Source organism: Cupressus sempervirens, chromosome 3 (assembly GCF_028749045.1).
Source record: "Cupressus sempervirens isolate cs-2001-9-10 chromosome 3, ASM2874904v1, whole genome shotgun sequence".
NCBI lineage: Eukaryota > Viridiplantae > Streptophyta > Pinopsida > Cupressales > Cupressaceae > Cupressus > Cupressus sempervirens.
The window spans coordinates 91,515,902-91,532,167 of NC_143120.1; the positions used below are offsets into that span (position 1 = coordinate 91,515,902).

The following is a 16,266-nucleotide window of genomic DNA, read 5'->3' on the forward strand; positions in this document are numbered from 1 at the left end:
ATGGAGAGATTTGTTAACCTTCTCAAATTATTATAAGGACATAATATTGTAACAACAATACTAGCTTTATTATTTAAATTCTAGTAATTAATTACTATAACAACAAATACACGTACGACATTTTTCATACAATCATAAAAAAATCATTTTGTTGATAGAAGTTATTTTTTTAGTATGGTGCAATGTATTACTTATCTTTTAAAATTAAGCATGGTAGATTATGTATCATATTTTATTCTTCTTGTTAATTTATTTTTTAATATAATTAATCAATTAGTATTATATAAATCTATTCAAACATTATTAAAAATAATCTTAAATGTATTAAGAAAAATGATATTTTAAATTTTCTTTTTTATTAGGAATTCTATATAAGTTATAAAATGTATATTACAAAAGTGTATCTTGATTGTAAGAAAATAAACTAATTATGAAGATAATTCACATTATTTTTCAATTTATTTTGGACATGTTATTTCTTATATATATTTTTATGTGATTTTATTTTTAGTATAAATAGTAAAGATTAAAAAAATTGAACTTTCTAAATGTGATATATGTGTTGTTAAAATTGTGTAAAGTAAAGTTTCTATGTACAAAACTATTATTAAAGTAAACTTGAGAAAAGAGGAAGTTTATATTTAAACGGAAAAACAAAAACACAATGACTAAATTGCTCCATTGACTAAATTTCAAAAAAACGAAAACACAATGAATTTTTTTGAAATTTTTAACATTTGATTTTCATGATTTGTATATTTTGTGATCAATAACAACAAATTTTTTGAAAAAATTTCATTGCGTTTTTGTGAATCTGTAAAAAAAAAAATGTATAACTTTTTTTTAAATTTTATCTTTGATGCATTTTATCTGAAGATTAACCAGCGCCTTTAAAAAGCAACCCTATAATAAATAATCATTTAAACCAATAATAAAATTAGAGAAAGAAAAAATTAACTTGGCAAAAATAGATAGCTAGTTTTTATTGAATCGGGCATAAACCTATTGGCTTAATAAACCTTATCAAATGTAACAAACATTGTCTTGCAGTTTGATATAATAAGACCATGCAAAGCAAATATCCAATTGAAAAATAAAAGACAACTGCAACAATACATTGAATATTATTCAATGTTTGGGCTATAATATGTTCAATATGTCTTTTTGTTCGAATACTAATGCTAACATGGAGCTTGCCAGCTCACATTACAGGGAAGCTCGGGGTATTCTGAAGTACATCATGCACCAACTGTTTGAGAACGTGACTTGGATGTGTGCGGAAAACAAATTTCCAAAACAGTCAAAGCCATATCAAACAGGCGACTTTCTTTTCCCCTGCAAGTCACAAGCACCCTCATCGCATTCCAATGCACCCCATCTTGCATCAACTCTTTGACAAGGGAAAGCGGGTTTGTCCAAGCTGTTATTAAGGAAGAAACACAGTAAGCAACCAGATAAGAAATGACTCAAATTCCACATTGGAAGTAAAACTGTGTTTGAAAAAGAGAGCAAACCTTCTGTTTACAACATTATGCACACGACATATCCATTGTGCTAATTCAGCCCCCGAGTTTGCTTCAACAGGGTTCGCTCTGTAAATCATACAATACACTCTTAATGAATCATCTTACATATTTAAATTTAGCTTTAACACTCAGCCAGTTTTCCATCTAGAGTTTTATAAATTTAAATATTTGTTATACATTAACAGACTAAGTTTGACAGAGAGTACTTAGTTCTTCGTTTTATTCCTCATCAGCATACTGGTCAATGCAAGTAAGCAATCTTTTCTATTAACCAAAGCACAAAAAAGTATATAACCTGGCACTCTACTGCGGGTCCAGTATGAATTTTTTGATAAGCATTATGTGTTGATATATAATAGCTTCGGCCAGATACAAGGATAACTGATCGTATTGATTATATACATATTTGCATGTATGTATATCAGTTCACATACATGCATACATACACACTTGCATAGTTTTTCTGCTCAATTAGAATTATCATTCATATACTTAGGAGACAAGCAATTAGCTTTGCATTCAATTGAAACTATACATAACAAAATAAGTATACAGAAATCAGTATTTTACAGATTATAATATTATTCTTATCTCTTGGTGACCGAGTGATGATCTCATGCATAATACCGATCAAATAATGATCGGATGTATTCACATTAAATCATAATTGGATCGAGCAAATGATCCATTCATGTTTATACAGATTGACGATCATTCCTGATAATATTTGTTTATTGCAAATGATACCCAGTTAGCATCGGGACTCTTGGAGGAGTTATTAGGAGTCTTTGTGTCTCTTCATGAAATGACATGTCCTGAGCGGACATGTCCTCAAATGACATGTCCCATAAGACACTTATAAGTACCAACTGATATCCAAGAGACAATTATTGAAAATCACTTATAAAATGTATAAGGATGTTATTGATATTATAACACTGCCTCAAAACTCCTGATTAGACTGCAATTACTGCAAACCTGAGGTATTGGATTAGCCTACGGACAGACCATATCCAGGTTTGGTTTGAATTGGATCTAATATCTGGTCTGGTCTGCAAAAATATATAAGGATGTTATTGACATTATGTGTAATGTCCCCATTTTAGTAGTTGACCAAATGTGTGTGCGTTAGCCTTGTTCTACATGGTTTCGAGGGCTAACGAAAGGTTTAATAAGATCCTGGAGTGTTTTGGCCTAGTCATTTCCAGTTTGGGCCAAAACGAAGTTGATTTACTCAGTTTCAGGCATATTTCCTATTTTTAGTAAGTCGGCAGGACATAGTGCAAGTCAATTTTGGTGATTGGATTTGATACTCCTTGGTGAGAGTTTTCCGATCAGCTATCACTCGCATTATTCGGAGTCCGATTACTAATACATTTTAATGCCTGAAGTTTTATTAAAGTAACGTCTAATTTAATTGTAAAATATTAAAGTGTTACCTTAATATTTATTTTATGGAGATGTGTACCCAAGGCAGACATAAGGGGTATTTTAATAGATGTTTTATATACTACACGTCTTTTATCCCACATTGCCCATATGAGTTGAGCGGACCCTTGGAAATAGAATAAAAGGAAGCATTTGTGGCTTCATTAACCAGGTTGAATATGAGAAGAAATTGGTGTATGAGTTGCAGCTCCATTCTTGGCATTTGAGGACGTCTATCCTCTCTTGTAAAATTTTAGACGTCATTCCCTTGGGGTTTGGCCTTTGGAATTCTTTGTTATTGGCTTCATTATCAGAAAATTTAGTTGCATTTCCAGCTACAGGCAGATTTGGTATTTTGCTCATATCTTCTTCACTACTTTTCCGACACTTATGCCGCTTTGAGGGAATGATATTACGAAGGTAGTGGACTGATTGAAGGACAAAGCACTGTAGCAGCAAATTCGAAAGCATGGGCTGGAGTATTATGTCAATACTGCTGAAGTAATTAGTGAGTTGATAAATCTGCCATGTATTTGGTTTTATGAATTCTGAAAATAACATTTTATTAGTAGCAGTTCATTTCCACTTTGCATATTATTGTAGTTTCTTTCTTGTTTATGCTATATGATACCAATTCCATGCACAAAACACAACAAACAAATAAACGTTTGATTTTCGGAGTTATAAGGGGTTTAAAACATTAAACGGAGAAATAAGAGGTTGAATGCAAACTATTTGACAAAATTTCTTTCAGCAAATTGGTTTAGTTTTTTGGGACATCCAGGGGTGCCCATTACAGTGGTATCGGAGCTATAAGTCCTGCCATCCTGTGGAGGTCTTATAGGGAATTTGGAACAGCCAGATAGAGGGAAAAGTGTTTGACGAAATGTCAAAACACTAAAATCAGAAATAAAATAAAAACACAGGCTAAGCATTTATGTTTGAGCATGCGACAGGGGCTTTATAATTTTCGCGATACCAGAGCAAGAAAAAATAGGATTTCAGACTTGCAAAGCAAACAGTCTAGTACATCCGTGCAGGGGGACATTGAGTCCATCCATACAGACACAGAAGAGATATTCTTTGATCAGGACAACAATATGGGTGATCGAAATGACAAGAATACAGGATTAGGCGGAGGCGGGAATGCCGGTCCAGATCAGGATGACGTAATGTTTAGACAATTATTGGATACATTAGAGCAGGGGCAGCGTATGCAGCAGGAGCAGAATAGGCGAATGGACATGATGTTGCAGCTCATGGCTAGACAGATGGGTGTCAATATTAATCCAAGTGATGCCAACAACAGAAACAATAACAATGAGGGAAACACTAACAATGGGGGAAACAGTAACCATGGAGGCCAAGGCAACAACAATGGTCCTGAGAATAACATTAATGGTAATAACGGACACGGCAACAATGGGAATGAGGCTGATAACTTTAGACATGTTGCACGCCCAGCGCGGACTGCGAGCTCAAGACCTCTTCTACCCACCTTCCCACCTAGAGATCCAGTTCAACCAGTAAACGAACCGCAGATTATCGAGTTACAAGATCAGTTCAGGAGGGATTGGGAGGCTAGTGGACCGGAGTTTCAAGCGGATATTTCCGTCAAAGATTATATGGACTTGAGAATGAGACACATGCCTAGAGCAGGAGGGAGGAATCAAAACTTTGAGCTAAGAAAGAAAGTTGGCAAACTTTCCTTATCTTATTATGATGCTTCAGGGAAGATGACTGCACGAGCTTGGGTGCAGAAGGTAGATACATACTTGCAGCTAAATCCTATGCCTGAGAAGGAGGCTATCAAGTATGTGGCTATGCACTTGGATGGCGTTGCACATGAATGGTGGCATCATGGCATGGTGACTTTGGGGCATAATCAGATTACATCCTATGAAGAATTCACCGAAACATTGATTAAGAGATTTGACACTAGGGATCTCGAATTACATTTCAAGGAACTAGCACAGTTAAAACAGTCAGGTTTTGTGGATGCTTACATTGCCAAGTTTCAGCGCTTGTTTGTACTTGTTACTGATATCTCTCCTAGGAGATTGGTGGTGTTATTTTGTGATTGTCTTGCTGATCCATTACGAGGTTGGGTGAAGGGACATGATCCACTCACCTTAGCTGAAGCAACTAAAAAGGCACGAGATTTAGCCCCTTCGATATACAAAGGAAAAAACCATTCAACAGATTCTTCCTACCGCAAGGACAAAGACAAAAAACCATTTCAGAAAGAGTAGAGCAAACCCAAAGAAGGATCAAAAGGACTAGTCAATGAAACCTTGAATGAACTTCGAAAGAAGAAGCTGTGCTTCCATTGTAGAGAGCTTTGAGACTTATCTCATAAATGTTCTCTCAAGGCTAAGGCAAATCAAATGGAGTATTTTTCAGCAGAAGATTCAGAGTCAGAAGGGGAGGATCAACACTCTGATTCAGATGAGGGTAACACTATAGAGGAGAGCAGCATTCCTAAGGATGATAGATCGTTGGCACGCTTGACAGGGGCCCAAAAGGCAATCACATTTAAGGTCAGGGGTACTATCCAGGAGCAGAAAGTGATATCTCTTATTGACACTGGGGCTACACATAACTTCATAGATGCACAGTTGGTAGCCAGGAGAGGGTTACGGATAGAGGAGCATGATGGGTTTAGAGTCATGGTGGCTAACGATGATAAATTATTATGCACTTGGAAGATATCTAATCTTCACATCAGGTTTGGAGATGGCTACGAGTTGAAGGATGAGTTCTATGTTGTGGACATGGGAGATTATGATGTCATCCTCGGCATGACATGGATAGCTTCACTAGTGGAGTTCACACTCAACCTAGCGAAATTGGAGATGAGATTCCAGCATGAGGGTAGAACTGTGGTACTTAGAGGTCTTTCAGATGGAGGTTGCAGAGTAGTGTCCTTGAGGAGAATGCAAAGACTTTTTCGTCGTGATGACATAGAGTGGGCGGCAGAGTGCTACATTATGCCAACTTCACCAGAGCCACAAGAAAAGAGTCATCCACCAGATATCCCGAAGATACTTGATAGACACGCTAAAGTATTTAGCAATATTCCTCATGAGATTCCTCCTGACAGAGGGATGGAACATGTTATTGAGCTCGAGGAGGGAGCCAAACCAGTTATGATTACTCCCTATCGTCATCCTAAGAAACACAAGGATGAGATAGAGAAGGCGATTAAAGATTTGTTGGAGATGGGGCATATCAGGCCCAGTAAGAGCCCCTTTGCTTCAGCAGTAGTATTGGTAAAGAAGAAGGATGGGACGATGCGCATGTGCATCGATTACAGGGCATTGAATAAGAAAACAATTAAAAACAGGTATCCCATTCTTAGGATTGATGAGCTGATTGATGAGTTGCATGGGGCATGCTTCTTCACCAAAATTGATTTGCGATCCGGATACCATCAGATCAAGTTGAGAGCAAAAGACATTGAGAAAACAGCCTTCCGATGTCACTATGGCCACTTTGAGTTCATGGTTATGCCATTTGGTCTAACCAATGCACCCGCTACATTTCAAAGTTTTATGTACCAGGTATTCAGGAAGCAGCTGAGGAGATTTGTCTTGATCTTCTTTAAGACCTAGGAGGAGCACTTACATCATCTGGAGGAGGTGTTATCTATTCTGGAGAGAGAGTCAGTGTATGCCAAGGAATCTAAATGTGAGTTTGGCATGACTGAGCTCATTTACCTTGGGCATATCATTAGTGCAGATGGCATTCGGGTTGATCCCGAAAAGATTAGAGCTATTGTAGAGTGGCCTACTCCCACAAACCTTACACAGCTTAAGGGATTCTTTGGTTTATGTGGTTTTTATAGGAGGTTTGTTAAGGGATTCTCACAGATTGCTACACCCTTGACAAATCTTACCAGGAAAGGAGCCTTCGTGTGGACAGGGGCAGCACAGAGGTGTTTTGAGCATTTCAAGCAGGTAATGTCTTCATGTCCAGTTCTAGCTCTACCGAATTTCACGAAGCCTTTTGAGCTTCATTGTGATGCATCAGGTGATGGGATTGGAGCAGTATTGATGCAGGAGAAGCATCCCATTGCATTCGAGAGTAGGAAGCTCCGGGGAGTTGAGAAGAGTTATTCTGTCTATGACCGGGAGATGTTGGCCATAATGCATGCATTGGCCAAATTTCAATCATATTTGGTAGGTGGATGTTTTGTGATCAAGACTGATCACAATAGTATTAAATACTTCATGAGCCAGCGTGATCTTAATGACCGGCAACAAAAATGGGTGACTAAATTGCAAGCTTATGACTTTGACATAGAGTTTGTCAAGGGTAAGAAAAATGTGGTGGCCGATGCCTTATCTCGGAGACCTCACTTATGTGCTCTGGCAGAGATTTCAGGAGATTGGAGAGATCGAATTATAGCAGAGTATGTTGGAGATGCTTGGGCTTCTAGATTGATTTCAGGTACCATATAGGATGATCACTATGAGGTGATAGATGGATTGATCAGAGTTCAGGACAGGGTTTATTTGATTCCGTCATCACATTTGAGAGAGGCGATACTGAAGGCATTTCATGATGCACCCACAGCTGGACATCTGGGGGTCTTCAAGACCTACAGGCAGATCCGAGAGCGGTTTTCATGGAAAGGGCTCAAGGATGATGTTCAGAGGTATGTCAAGGAGTGTGTGGTTTGTCAACAGAATAAGGGAGAGCACACATTTCCTGCAAGTTTATTACAGCCCTTGCCCATTCCTGATAGAAAATGGGAAAGTATTTCGATGGACTTCATCACTGGTTTACCACAAGTGCAGGGAAGAGATTGCATCTATGTGGTGGTGGACCGCTTGACGAAGTTTGCTCACTTCTTTGCTATTCCATCCACTTACACAGCAGCACAGGTGGCAGATCTTTTCTTTAGAGAGATATTCAGGTTACATGGGCTGCCCAGATTCATTGTCAGCCACCGGGATAGTAAGTTTATGAGTGTTTTTTGGCAAGAGTTGTTTAGGTTGTGTGGTACAGATCTTACACCTAGCACTAGTTATCATCCACAAACAGATGGGCAAACAGAGATTGTGAATAGATGGGTGGAGGGATATTTGAGGAACTATGTAACTGCACAACAAAAAGCTTGGATCAGATGGTTGCATATGGGAGAGTATTGTTATAACACCACTTATCATATGTCCATCAAGATGACTCCTTTCATGGCACTCTATGGTTATGAAGCACCTAGCTTCATGGATTTACTTTTGGGGGGCAGTAGAGTGCCCAAAGCCAAAAACTTATTGCAGGATAGTCAAGACATCCTGAAAGTGCTCAAAGAGAATATACAGCAGGCCCAAAATCAACAGAAATTGTATGTTGATCAGCACCAAATATAGCGTAGCTTCGAGGTAGGGGATATGGTTTACTTGAGGCTACAACCATATAGACAGTCATCGCTCAAGAAGAGCGGAGCTAAAAAGTTGAAACCTAGATTTTATGGTCCCTACAGGGTGATTCACCAAGTGGGCAAAGTCGCCTATGAGCTTGAGCTTCCAAAGGGCAATCGAATGAACAATGTGTTTCATGTGTCTAGGCTTAAGAAAGCCATTGGTCAGAATGTAGTGCCTTCTGCAGATTTACCCCCTTTAGATGAGGAGGGGAAGCTTGTGCTAGTACCCGAGGCTATTCTGGACACCAAAGAGAGGAAGCTTAGAAACAGGATAGTGAAGGAGTATTTGGTCAGATGGAGAGACTTGCCAGAGGAAGATTCTACATGGGAGAGTGAGCAGGTTATTCAGCAGGCTGGACTGAGATTGCTTGAGGACAAGCAATTTCAAGGAGGGCAGACTGTAATGTCCCCATTTTAGCAGTTGACCAAGTGTGTGTGCGTTAGCCTTGTTCTACATGGTCCTGAGGGCTAACGAAAGGTTTAATGGGATCCTGGAGTGTTTTGGCCTAGTCATTTCCAGTTTGGGCCAAAATGAAGTTGATTTACTCATTTTTAGGCATACTTACTATTTTTAGTAAATCGGCAGGACACAGTGCAGGTCAATTTTGGTGATTGGATTTGATACTCCTCGGTGAGAGCTTTCCGATGAGCTATCACTCGCATTATTCGGAGTCCGATTGCTAATACATTTTAATGCCTGAAGTTTTATTAAAGTAACATCTAATTTAATTGTAAAATATTAAAGTGTTACTTTAATATTTATTTTATGGGGATGTGTACCCAAAGGGAGACATAAGGGGTATTTTAATATATGTTTTATATACTACACATCTTTTATCCCACATTGCCCATATGAGTTGAGCGGACCCTTGGAAATAGAATAAAAGTAAGCATTTGTGACTTCATTAGCCAGGTTGAATATGAGAAGAAATTGGTGTGTGAGTTGTAGCTCCGTTCTTGGCATTTGAGGACGTTTATCCTTTCTTGTAACATTCTAGATGTCATTCCCTTGGGATTTGGCTTTTGGAATTCTTTGTTATTGGCTTCATTATTAGGCAATTTAATTGCATTTCCAACTACAGACAGATTTGGTATTTTGCTCATATCTTCTTCACTACTTTTTCGACGCTTATGCTGCTTTGAGGGAATGATATTACGAAGGTAGTGGACTGATTGAAGGACAAAGCACTGTAGTAGCAAGTTCGAAAGCATGGGCTGGAGTATTATGTCAATACTGTTGAAGTAATTAGTGAGTTGATAAATCTGCCATGTATTTGGTTTTATGAATTCTGAAAATAACATTTTATTAGCAGCAATTCATTTCCACTTTGCATATTATTGTAGTTTCTTTCTTGTTTATGTTGTATGATACCAATTCCATGCACAAAACACAACAAACAAATAAACGTTTGATTTCCGGAGTTATAAGGGGTTTAAAACATTAAACGGAAAAATAAGAGGTTGAATGCAAACTGTTTGACAAAATTCCTTTCAGCAAATTGGTTTAGTTTTTTGAGACATCCAGGGGTGCCCATTACATTATGACACTATTGCCTCAAAACTCCTGATTAGACTGCAATTACAGCAAGCCTAAGGCATTGCATTAGCCTATGGACAGACCATATCAAGGTTTGGTTTGAATCGGATCTAACACCTGGTCTGGTCTGCCTGTGGGTCTTTGCAAGACATGTTGAAAGGGAGTCCATTTTGTTTGGGGCAGACCCAAGTGTACCGATGCTGAACCCATCAAACCCGTAATAGCTTATCTAAGGATTATTGCTCACCTTTGCTTACCATTGAATATCAAATCATTGTCATTTAGTCTAAACACCCAATTCTAAAAAAAAAGATTAAAAACAAGTTTTAAAGAACAATTAAATCACTAAAATGTACAATTTTATACTAATTCACTTACCTTCAATAGCTCCAATTTTGCAAGTCATCTAAAAATGACTTGCAACAAGTGGTGGTTGGTGATGAGCGTTTGGATGTCCTCAAATCAAGCCTTATTGTTACTATCTAATAATTGTAACAGTGTAAGGTAAATCCTTTGGATTAAGGTTGACCTAATAGTCATTTGTAAATCCTTTAACTGGGTGACATTCCAAGTGAATGGTTTAAAGTCCTCTAACAAGTCTCATTCTTAACAAATTGATTAAAATCTTTTAACAGGGTCACATTTAACAATGTGTATTGTAACCTTTAACAGGGTTGGCCTTTTACAGGGCATCACTTCAAAAGAGTGAAAAAGAGTAGCAAGTTATTGGTGGTTTTTCCCAAATTGAGTTTCCACGTAAATCATTGTGTCAAATATCTTATTGAATCTGTTATGTTTCATGTTTACATTTCTGCAAATTGATTTGACAGTAACCTACAAATTTTTAAGTGATTGCAGAAATCTTATAGAGGCATGCATGATGATAAATGATTTATGGGTTCACTAAGCTGTGAAAAGTTTTATTTATACATTTGAACCTTGGATAATTGATTCACCCCCCCTCTCAGTTATTCTAAAGAATTCCAATAATTGGTATCAGAGCCATCTACTTAAGAGGACTAGTTTGAAGGTAATAGAACCACAAAGATCAAGATGTCAAAAAGAGATGTACCCAAGCTTAATAACTTTTTTAAATGACAATGTTTGATGAAGCTACACATTGGAGGACTTGGAGATCATACATAATCTACCATTACTACTAAGCATGTTGACCCTACTGAAGCCCTAACTGCTGAGGATTTGAAAAAAAAAAGGAACACAACCAGGCAATGTTGGAGATTGCCTCTATCCTAAGTTATGCTGAATTTGATCATATCAAAAGTCTTGATAGTGCAAAGAAAATGTGGGATGCTTTAAACACCATCTATGGAGGAGACACGAATGTTCTACAAGCCAAAACTGAAAGTCTCAGAGTTAAGAAGTTTGATGGTATGAGAATGCAAGAAGGTGAAAATATTGCTCAATATTGCTCAAGGATAAAAGATGTTGATGCGATAAGAGAAGCTATTGGTACAATAGATGATGATACTGTACCAAGAAAAGTTCTAAGAACACTGCTGCCTATATATGCTATTAGAGTTTCTGCAATACAAGAACTGAGATGTATACCAGAGAACACTCTATCTCTTGAAGGTCTGGTAGGTAGATTCATTGCTTTTGAGCTATCTAACTTTGATAATTACAAACCTAAAAATATTGAATCTGCTTTCAAAGTTAAGCTATCATTGAAGGAACCTAATGAGAAAAAGAAGAAAAAAAAGAAAAAATATGTGTCCAGTGATAGTGACATAGATGAGGAGGATGTAGATCAACTTGAAGCACTGCTAGAAAGGAGATTTCACAGAGGTAAAGGCAAGTTTAAAGGTAAATCACCTATCATTTGTTTCAATTGCAATGAATTTAGTCATATTGTTGCTAGATGTCCAGAGAAGAACTACAGAGGTGGTGACAAGTACAAAAGTAGAAAAGATGAAGATAGCAACGAGTACAAAGACAAAGGCAAGAAGTCTTGCTACGTTGTTGAAGAGGAAAAAAAAGATGAATCTAATGAATATGATGATAAAGTGGTGTATGTTGCAATGAAGGAAAAATTTGATAAAGATGAGGCAACTACACTAATGTCTTGTGTGAACAAGAATGATAGATGGATTATTGATAGTGGGTGTTCACATCACATGACTGGAGATAAAAGTAAGTTCATTACCTTAAAGTGTTATGATAGAAATAGTGTAAAATTTGGTAATGATGCAGCATGCTTGATAAAAGGAAAAGGTTCTATCAAACTCACAGAAAAGATTTTATGTGACAAAGGTTACTATGTTGAAGGACCAACTATAATCTGTTGAGTGTGTTACAATTGAATAATTGATAATGCAAGATTAAGTTTGAAAACAAGATTGCTAAAATATATGATGCTGATGGAAAAATGATTGGAAAGGGTGACCAAATTAGGAGTAATCTATTCTATCTTGATATAGAGGATGCTATTTGTCTAATTGTAAAATTTGATGATGTGTGGCTATGGTACAAGAGATTATGTCATGTTAATTTTGATATCTTGGTTAGTATTAGTAATATGAGAAAAGTTAGAGGTTTGCCTAAGTTGAAGAAGGCTAATGATATAATGTGCAAACAATGTCAGTTAGGCAAAATGAAAAAGTCAAGTTTTAAGAGTAAAACTCATACCTCTAAAGGAATACTAGATATTGCTCATATTGACTTACGTGGACCAATTGAAAAGCAAAGCTACAAAAGTGATAAGTACATTATACTACTTGATGATTATTGTAGAATGATGACAGTTATGTTTTTGAAATAGAAATCTGATGCTTTCCAAATGTTTAAGTGGTACTTAGCAAGAGTTAAGAAGGAAACAGGTAAAAAGTCCGAAATGTTTGAGATCTGACAGAGGAGAAGAACTTACATTAAATGAGTTTGAAATGTTCTGTAATGATAGAGGAATCAAAAGACATACATCTACTCCTAGAACCCCTCCAAAAAATGGAATTGAAAAAAGGAGAAACAGGTTTGTAATGGACTGTGCAAGGACACTCATGATGGAGAAAAATGTTGTTTTGAAATACTAGAGAGAAGCTGTAAGTTGTAATGTCCCCATTATAAAATAAATAATGATTTAATCTTTGTAACAAGCAAATTGATTTATTTTACCTTGGACCCTTTTTATTTTGTTTTCATAATTTGTGTTGCCATCGGCTAATTTTGTACACCCTCGGAAAGTTTTTCCTAATGGGTATTTAAGCATAGCTCGTAGGTAGTTTGTAGGTATGCTTTGGAATATATTTTCTTGTACTGCAAATTCCTGTTGGAGTTTGAGATTGCTCACCATTTCGGAAGCGAAAGATCTGCCCTATTTGGCTCATACGGTTTCAGTGGGATTCAACCCTCACCCTATTCCATCGGTGTTCAATTGATCTGTATTTGGCAAATTGGAGTGCTCTCATTTGCAGATACTTATTAACTGGTGAATATTCTTCATACTTGTATGGGCACTATTTGGTGTTTGAAATCTACAGTGATTGCCATTGATTTAATCATATTCTGCATTTTGAGTTTGAGCAACATTGTGTTTCCGTGCTGCGCCCTTCTATCAATCCATACTAATTTTCCTCACCCTTCCATTTCCATACTACTCTGAATTCCCATTTTGAGTTACCATACTATCTCCTAATCGTACAGCTTATCTAAGCCACTATACTACTGTGCTTCTTAAACACCCCGTACGGACTGTTTGTCGTATGTGTAGCTCATACCTTGCACCATACGGATTGTCTTATACACCGTACAACAAGTTTGCTAATATCACCGTACGGATTCCTCTCGTACGACATCCTACACAAGGTGTACAATCATCCTGTCTTACGGCTTCCTGCTCTTACCGTATGTCAGCCCTCTATGCCTGATAACCCACCATACGGACACTCACATCAGACTGTATGGCCTTCTTCCAGCATCCATACCACATTATCAGGTCTCCGATTGAATTTGGCCTTGCTCCCACAGGTAGTACGGCCTCATTTTAAGAATTGATACATTGATAGAAAAGCCCCTTGTTGGTACGGAATATTACCATGGTATCAGAGCTCTTCGATCTTGCCAGCCTGTGGACAGTGAATGAAAGTTTATAGCCAGAAGAGGACACATTCCGTTGATCAAATGGTTGATGAACGGGAACCGACAAGCACCGAACTTGTGGCACTTCTGAGGGAACTTGCCCAGAATCAAACACAAATCACTGATATGCAATGACTTATGGGAGAAACTCTCAAGAAGTTGGCGGAGAACAAAATATCTGAGGAACAGAATGGTCACAATGCGGACTCAGTATCGGGTAAAGCACACCCTCAACTAGCACGCTCTCAACCTTCCCATCACGAACGGAAGCACATCATGGAGAGAGATTACTAACTTTCGAAGAGATAAGAGAAGATTGGAGGAATGCAAATCTTGAAGAAAACATTTCCTACAAAGATTATGCAGATCTGAGAATGAGATACTCGAGAGGTGGAAACAGAGGAGGATACTTTAACGATGATCTCAAGAGAAAATTGAGTAAGGTGAATCTGTCTCCATTTGATGGATCGGGTTCCATTTCAACACAGGCGTGGGTGATGAAAGCCGATACCTACTTCCAGTTGAACCCTATGCTAGAAGAAGCTATCAAATTTGCCGAGTTGCACTTGAAGGGAGTTGCACACAAATGGTGGCCCTAGGGCACCATCACATTACGGCATGATCAAATAAAAACCTATGCAGAATTTATAGAGAGATTAATAGAACGATTTGATGGGAAAGACCTTGAGCTCAATTTCAAAGATCTGGCGCAACTGAGGCAAACTGGATCAATAGATCAGTTCATTGCGAAATTTCAGAGACTTTCTATGTTGATCACGGACATCTCCAAGAGAAGGCAGGTTGTGCTCTTTATGGACAGACTGGCAGAACCCCTGAGGGGTTGGGTGAAGGGATTCAATCCGTCTACCTTGTCGGAAGCAATCAGTAAGGCACGAAGTATGGCATCGTTGTCGAAATTGACCTCATCCTCTCAAAGTCACTCCAATTCGAAAGCACCAACGTTTCCGAGGGACAAACCTCCACCCAAGAAGTCGTCATTGGATGAAGCTACCCGACAGGGACTTTGAAGGAAGAAATTGCGTTTCAATTGCAAGGGCCCTTGGGAGCCTAGCCACCGATGCCTCAAGAAGGGAAAGATCCATTACATCGAGATGATGTCCAATGATGAGAATGAACACGAACAAGAAGAAATGTCGATTGAAGCTGACCAACCAAATACTGACACCAATATGGTTAGTTTAAACCGTACGGAGAGGATTGCCGCTTGGTATAGCACAAAGGATCCATTACATTGGCTGGCAGTCTAAGGTGCATAGTTTTCTGTGTGCGGGGTACCCTTCAAGGACAAAGCGTTACAGTGATGTTGGATAGCAGAGCTACTTTGAATTTCATAAACTCACCCTTGAAAAAGCAAAGAAATCTTCCTATAGAAGCACACAGGCTTTTAGGTCAAGGTTGCCGAAGGGACCTTCCTATCCTGCACGCACCTTGTTCCGTAGCTGAACATCACAATGGTGAATCACACGGTGACGGAGGATTTTTTCATAGTGGACCTCGCTGACATGGAAGTCATTCTGAGCATACAGTGGATGGAGACCCTTGATGAGTACACTCAGAGTTTCAAACGGATGGACTTCACTTTTGTGGTGGGCAAAAAGGTCATCCTCTGAGGGATGGCAAATGATGGTCCGAAGGAAGTTTTCGCGCATCGAATGGAGGCAATCCTGCGGCACGATGACGTTGTGTGTCTTGCGCATTGTTTTATCTCGATGGAACCTATAAAAGGGCACCAAACACCTCCACAGGATAAAGAACTTCAAGATATTTTAAGTAGGCATGAAAAAGTTTTCATGGATATTCCTCCTAGCATACCACCTCACCGAAGGTTTGAACACACAATCGAGTTGGAATCAAGGGAAAAACCAATCATAAACACACTGTACCATCACCTCAACAAATTCAAGGATGAGATCGAACGGACGATTCAAGAATTGCTTGAGAAAGGATGGATCTGACCTAGTTCTAGCCCGTTCACGTCATCCGTGGTGTTGGTCAAAAAGGATGGAACAATGCGCATGTGTGTGGACTATTGCATGCTGAACAAAAGAACAATAAAGAACAAGTACCCCATCCCACAGATACATGAGCTGCTGGATGAACTAAATGGCGCAATGTATTTTTCAAAAATAGATCTCTATTCCGAATACCATCAGATCCAAATGAGGGAAGAAGATGTGGAGAAAACGGCTTTCCGCTGCCACTATGGACATTGTGAGTTCCTGATCATACCATTC

General features: G+C 38.3%; 1 protein-coding gene across 2 annotated transcripts in view; it reads right to left on the bottom strand.

The window, feature by feature from the left end:
• Nucleotides 1–958: 958 nt before the first annotated feature.
• The window catches only part of ERV1 (Erv1/Alr family protein), a 214,516-nt gene continuing 199,208 nt past the window's right edge, over nt 959–16,266 (bottom strand). For both annotated transcript variants that reach the window (XM_089818469.1, XM_089818470.1), the window contains 2 exons: nt 1,515–1,592; nt 959–1,420 (listed from right to left, as the gene is read on the bottom strand). In XM_089818469.1, the coding sequence (XP_089674595.1) occupies nt 1,312–1,420; nt 1,515–1,592 (187 nt within the window). In that variant the 3' untranslated portion in view covers nt 959–1,311. The remainder of the gene's footprint in view (nt 1,421–1,514; nt 1,593–16,266) is intronic.